Here is a 6,888-nt window from a genome sequence, read left to right on the forward strand (position 1 = left end):
CTAATATTTGTACGATAATATAACATACATAAAAAAAATAAGAAAGGCCATGAAAACAAAACAAACCAAAAAAAAAAAACAATACATTACATAACATCATTTTCAAGTGGACTGTTTTTTTTCAAATATTTATTTCAATATTTCCCTTTATTTATCTTCTTGCCAATTTGTCTAGAAAATACATCAGTAATAATCATTTAAAGTAAAGAAGTGACCATTTGGATATTAGAGGTTTGGGGCAACAAAGTTATCTCGGATCCGAGGATGTTTTTTTCTAATTAAAAACCGATTTTTTCCTAGAGGCCTTCACTCCTAGATTTGATTTACCTCTTTTTATTTGCGCAGGACTTTTAACCTTTGATTTGAGCCTAGATAATATTTTTGTGTAAAAGACATTTCTAACGGAAGTGCACAGCCGATAGTCCAAAATTATTGAATAAATGTATGCTCCCTCTTTTCTCGTTACGGCAAGTTACGTCAAGTAAAGTCGATTTTCGTCCGTTCGTAAGATGTTGAGATACCTCTACTACGACGAATATGTTCCAATCGTCGTAACCAATCCCGTCCTCATTTTCCTCGAATGTGACCTAGCAAATTAGACTTTTCACCGGGGTTTTACTTTCTGAGCAACACGACGGGTGGTATATGTGGAGCAGGATCTGTTTTCCCATCCGTAGCATATCAAATCTCCCCTAGTTTTGTTTTAAAAGGGTTCGTGCTGCTCTTGCTTTAGTTTAAACTGTTGTTCTCTTTACTTTTTCCTATTTTGTAATGTTTTTGTTGTTTATACCGGTAACAGTCTTCAGTCTATCCTCTGTCATGAAAATTATCTATTTTAGATTTTAGATGTCGGGCAGGTTGATGGATAAAACCATTGATTTTACGTTCGTTGCGTTGCTCAATTCCTAGTCAGCTGTACAATTTTATTATAATGAGACATTTATTTTATTTCCCTAGGAATGAATCTTTTGGCACAATTGGACAACTTCACAATAAAATCTATGACAAACGGGAAGATTTCAACTTCCCAATTATCAATTTCCAATTTCTCAGCAGTAACATACCCTCTGCACCATCGTATGGTGTTTATATATCTCAGTTGATGAGTTATGCTCATGCATGTTCACGCTATACGGACTTCATATACAGGAGTGTGCTCCTTACGCAGAAACTGCTCCAACAGAATTATGAGGGGGCAAGATTAAAAATGACACGCCGAATATTTTATGGACACCATCACAAATTGGTTGATCTATATAATGTGTCTGTGTCTAAACTAACTATCGACATTTTTACCACGTCTTAGATTGTGGTTTACCATCTACGTCGTCTAGTCTGTTCAGTACCGAACGTGACCTATTTCCGAATATGACTGTTTTTGTCGAGTGTGAATTCGCATTGCTATTAAACGTGTCTCGGTATTTATACATCCAACATTCATGTATTTAGTTATGATGTGTCTTTTTTAAGTATGGTTGGATATTGTGTTATGTCTTATCGTTTGTGATTTGAATTCTATTTTTATTTTCTATATGTATGTAAAAGTTCAGATAATTAATCAGCTAGTTCATTTATATGATTTTTAGTTTAAAGCAACTATATCACAGGATTTATTTGTTTTTACACAGTTTTGATTTAGAAGAAAAACCTACATGGTTAGAAAGTACAAATAATTACACCATTACTAACACAATTTTATATTAATATTCTTGTAATGGTTAGAAAATACATAAAATTACACCATTACAAACTTAATCCCAATTGTATATACTATTTTTTTTAAATTTACCTGTGATGTCACTTTTTGTGGCGTTGATACATTCGTGTGACGGACAGTTCATAATTATATTGTGATGTACTGGTGTACTGTCGTACATTAATGGGAGGTATCCGTTGTTCTTCTGTGGTTTACATGTTATAATGTACTATTATGTTATTTATTTATTTATGTGTTTCTCTGTTTTGAGTGTTTTTGTGTTTATTTGTCCTGTATTCCTGTCACGTAATGTTGTAATTTTAACGGTATTTCTAACATTGCCATATAATCGGGAGGTTTGGCTAGCCATAAAACCAGGTTAACCCGCCATTTTTTCTTAAAATGTCCTGTACCAAGTCAGGAATATGGCAGTTGTTATCAAATAGTCTGTTTCTATGTATGTTGGCGTTTGTTTTTGTAGCAGTTCAGTGTTTCTGTTGTTCCGTTGTTTTCCTCTTATAGTTAATGTGTTTCCCTCGGTTTTGGTTAGTGACCCGGATTAGTTTTCGCTTAATCGATTTATGACTATTGAACAGCGGTATACTGCTGTTGCCTTTATTTGGTTCTTACCATTTGATATTATTTAAAGTAAGATATTAATAAAAGATGTGATGATTGTGCAAATGCGACCTAGTTTGTTCAAAAATTTTAGGACTACTTGTATGTCATCCCAATATAGACATATTCAATCGTTCAAGGTTGAAAACCTTAGTTATGGTGTTGCTGACAATATGGTATGGGTTTTGCTAATTGTTGAAGGTTGTATATAGTTGTTTACTTCTACGTCATTTGGAGAACTATTGCATTGACAGTCGTACCACATCCTTATATTTTCATATACATGTATACATCTTTCATGTTATTGATTATATGTAAGTGTTTCTGATGGTGAAATTTTAAACATGTTTTCCTCCCTGCCAAAATTTAAAAAAAAGAATAAAAGTTTATTTTCATCGTTCTGAAATTCAAGTCCGTATCTGTAGGATTGTCCACTTAAAAGCTGAAGTAACTTAAATATAAAAATTTACAAATAATTATTGTCCAATAAGACAAGAGAGATAACTCAAATTATTACTATAATCAAATAAGTACATTATTCTATGCGTCGAAAAAAATTTAAAAAAATGTATTTGCAGATAAACATATAAATAGGAAATAGTTTATCAAACATAAAACTTATATGAAAAAGACATAACTACGCATAGAAAAAGAATCATATAGTTGATGTTAAATACAGTGTGTTTTTTGCAATGCAAAGCTTCTATCTGAATTGAATGTCAGCGAAATGTCGAAAAAAATTAAAAGCAAATTTTTGAGAAAAAAATTAAGATTAAATATAGCGTTAGCATACCAACGTCAGATAAACGTTGTGTCAAAGAACAACCAGGCAATAGTGATCATCGATTTTTAACACAATGTATAAACATGGTTACCATCTCCTGCTTTGGACCCCATGATGTTTGTCTGTGTCTATACGTCATTTTCACGGAGAAGATGGATGCAGGTGGTTTTTGTTATCTTTTGTACTTACAAATATTTGGGTGATTTCTTTTTATCCTTTGTATGTTGAATTTTGTATGAAACATTTTATATTCCGCCGAATATCAGAAAACCTTAGCAATAACTTTGATTTTAATTTAAATAAACCATTATGTGCATCAAACTGATATTCAAATATTTCTTTTATATTTTAGTATTTATAGTATAGCTATTATTATTGTTTTAGTTTTTCCATCTATTGCGATCATTAATGTGTGTCATAGTCTATGCATATATTTATTGTTAATAAATGCGCTTCCTATTATGTCTGTTTGGGTTGCTCACCTTTACCCCCCAATATAACGGAACTACAAACAACAGTCATACAAAAGGGAGGTATAACTAGCTATTTACCTAGGTAAGACCCACCATTTTCTTCGCAAAATGCCTGTACCAAGTCAGGAATATGACAGTTGTTTTTCACTAGTTCCATTGATTGAGCGCGTTTGATTTTGTCAGTTTTTAGGGACTTCCCTTTTTTTGAAGTTGCCTTGAATATCAGTATTTTTGTTACATTTTTTTACGTCAAAATTTGCTTTTAAAATAATTGAATCAATATATTAGAAATAACATTATTATTGACCTTGAACAGTTTTGACATTGTTAAGGTAAATACAGAAACATATCAAATCGGAAGTTACATATAGTCTTTCTGAATTGAACAACAATTTGTGTCTGCATGTTATTGAATCCTGACCGATAGAAACCGATTAAAAATAAAGTCATTACAGTTTTCATTATGACCAAAAAAGTAAAGCTTAAACCCATAGCAAAAGAGAAAATGATGATTCAAGAATATGATACACAATTCACAATTAACCACAACACTTAAACCTGTATCTGCCCCTGCAACATTGATCGGAAATATCTACTTATCGGAATCGCTTATATGGCTAAATTTGTTACTATTTGTATCACACTTTAAACGGCACATTATCTACTTAATTCATATAAACTTTTGTGGTAAATGAGTCCTAGATAAATAGAAGTGTCAAGGCTGATTAATGTGTAAATGCTATATTTTCATTGATTTGTTCTATATATTTCGTCATACTAACTCCCTTGTCACCAGTTAGTTTTACATGACGTAAATAATAAACTTCATTCTGATTAAAAATTTGGTGTGAATAATAAGTCAAACCTATTTCCGTTGTACGATGTTTGCTTTTGTAGGTATGATTGTGTTTAATTGTTTAAGTCATTCCCCATTCTTTTTTTAACAAGATATATAGTTGTAACTTATTAAGGCCTGTAAGATCAACCCACAGTTATTGCTTTTCCTTACAACTATTAGATATAAAAACAATTGTGTTATTCTTAATCTTCTTTTAAAAAAAATAAAGGAAATTATACAATTTCAGTTTAGTGTGTTCTATCCTCAATTGTTTTTCAAATGTAAAAAAAAGTTTTTACAGTTCATACGCACTATTTGCTCCATTTATAATTTCTTCACATTATACATGTATATGATAATTATCTCCACGCAGTTCATGGTTCTAAGTGTTTCAGTATTTTACAATGAGATTTTGATGCAAGTTTCGAAAATGAAAATTTGTTACGTTTTTTTTTTGCCAGTAAAAATATGTGATTTGTTGATTTTACACTGTATCGTGTACATTACGTCGCATCATACTCTTCTATCTCGATGCATTACTATGGCCCTTCTTGAAATTAGCTGTTATGCATAATGTTTGACATCGTGTTTAAGGCTTTGCGACTAAGAACAACATTTTCTTTCCCGTTTCGTTACCTTTAGGTTTTTGGGTTTTTCTCGAATGCAACAATTATGTATTTTTTATGCATTAGTGTAAACCCCTTTTTCTTTCAATAGAAAATTACAGAAAGAAACAAAACAACAGCAAATAAAATAACAAGCTTCAATATTTTCTTTGTAGAGGTATAGGGGGAGGGTTGAGATCTCATAAACATGTTTAACCCCGCCGCATTTTTGCGCCTGTCCCAAGTCAGGAGCCTCTATCCTTTGTCAGTCTTGTATTATTTTTAATTTTAGTTTCTTGTGTACAATTTGGAGTTTAGTATGGCGTTCATTATCACTGAACTAGTATATATATTTGTTTAGGGGCCAGCTGAAGGACGCCTCCGGGTGCGGGAATTTCTCGCTGTATTGAAGACCTGTTGGTGACCTTCTGCTGTTGTCTGTTCTATGGTCGGGTTGTTGTCTCTTTGACACATTCCCCATTTCCATTCACAATTTTATTTTATTGTCCGTTCCATCGAAAGTCTTAATGAAAAAAAATTGTTTCTCCAACTTTAACTATTTTATGTTTTACAATCAAAAATTAGAAATTAAAAAACAACGTTTGAATCAATCAAACTGGCCTATTCATATACGCCACGTCCACAGAGTAGAATAAGTAATAAGTGTCGAACTTGACATGCTTGACAAAAACAATAAACAAAATTGATAGAATTCACCTAATTTTTCTTGTAAGTGTGTCTACCGGAAAGGAAATTATGTGTGGTAAAAATAAGACTTCTGTGTATACTTCTTAGTATACAATACTAAAATAAAGTTTCCAATTTGTAAGACAGAGGCTAGTTTATCTACTCTAGCAGCTACTTATAAAACCCATTTAGATGTTAAATGATTCCCAGTTTATAAAAATAGAATGCATCCGGCGAACACAGTTTAAATATTGTTCAAAATCAATACCGCATGCATAACAGCAACAACTGTTGACAAGAAGACAAGAAGCCTGAATAAGTTCTCCAAAAAATATACAAGATGAATTTTATCAATGTAAGCAACAATAGTTAAATGTTTTTGTTATTCAGTAATTAAGTCTGTATATTACGACCTTAGAATAATTCTATTTATAACTTGTACCAATAGATAGTATATTTGAATCCCTGAACTAGTTTATAAAACTGCAATAGAATTGTTTTAAATATTTTTTTAAATAATGAACGAATTTCTAAATTGAATCTGCACTAGTTTATACTTTTGCACAATCAGACAAACTTGAAAACACAATTAAATTTAATTTTCATTTCATTTCCAGATCCTTAAAGCTGCATTAATACACATCACATGTTGTATTGCATCCGTCAATAGTGCACCAACATGTACAGACCCTACAGACTTACAGGCTAAATTCAAAAGTATAAATGGAGGAGTGGATTACAGGACATTTTTTTTCACAGAAGGTTGGAAGCAAGACACACTGGACAATGATTTTACTCAACTTGTAGATCACGGAAAAAATAAAACTAAAATCGACTGTCCTTCAACATTTTTAAAAGGACCCAATCTCCCATTAATGGTACGTACATCATGCCCTTGGTTTTTAGAGAAAACACCATACAGTGCTGAAACATATCCCCATGAACACTATAGAGCTACTACTGAGTGTACTAAGTGTATAGATGCTTCTGGAGATCAGAAATGTTCACCAATTCAACAGAAAATCCAGATATTAACAAAAACCGGTTGTGAAAACGGATTTTATAAATATGAAGTAACAGATACCTATATTCCAGTAGCTTATGTATGTGAACAGCCAAGAGAGATCGTAAATGATGTACAAATAACCACTGCCCGACCTCCAGCTGATGGACCAGAAGAAATGTAA

At 32.0% G+C, this 6,888-nt stretch overlaps 1 protein-coding gene across 1 annotated transcript; it reads left to right on the forward strand.

Moving 5' to 3' along the window:
• Nucleotides 1-6,041: 6,041 nt before the first annotated feature.
• Nucleotides 6,042-6,888, forward strand: LOC127711569 (interleukin 17-like protein). The gene is made up of 2 exons (XM_052217663.1): nt 6,042-6,056; nt 6,319-6,888. Exons 1-2 carry the CDS (start codon nt 6,042-6,044, stop codon nt 6,886-6,888), a joined length of 585 nt encoding a protein of 194 aa, XP_052073623.1.

Source organism: Mytilus californianus, unplaced genomic scaffold, assembly GCF_021869535.1.
Source record: "Mytilus californianus isolate M0D057914Y unplaced genomic scaffold, xbMytCali1.0.p SCAF_8, whole genome shotgun sequence".
Classification (NCBI taxonomy): domain Eukaryota; kingdom Metazoa; phylum Mollusca; class Bivalvia; order Mytilida; family Mytilidae; genus Mytilus; species Mytilus californianus.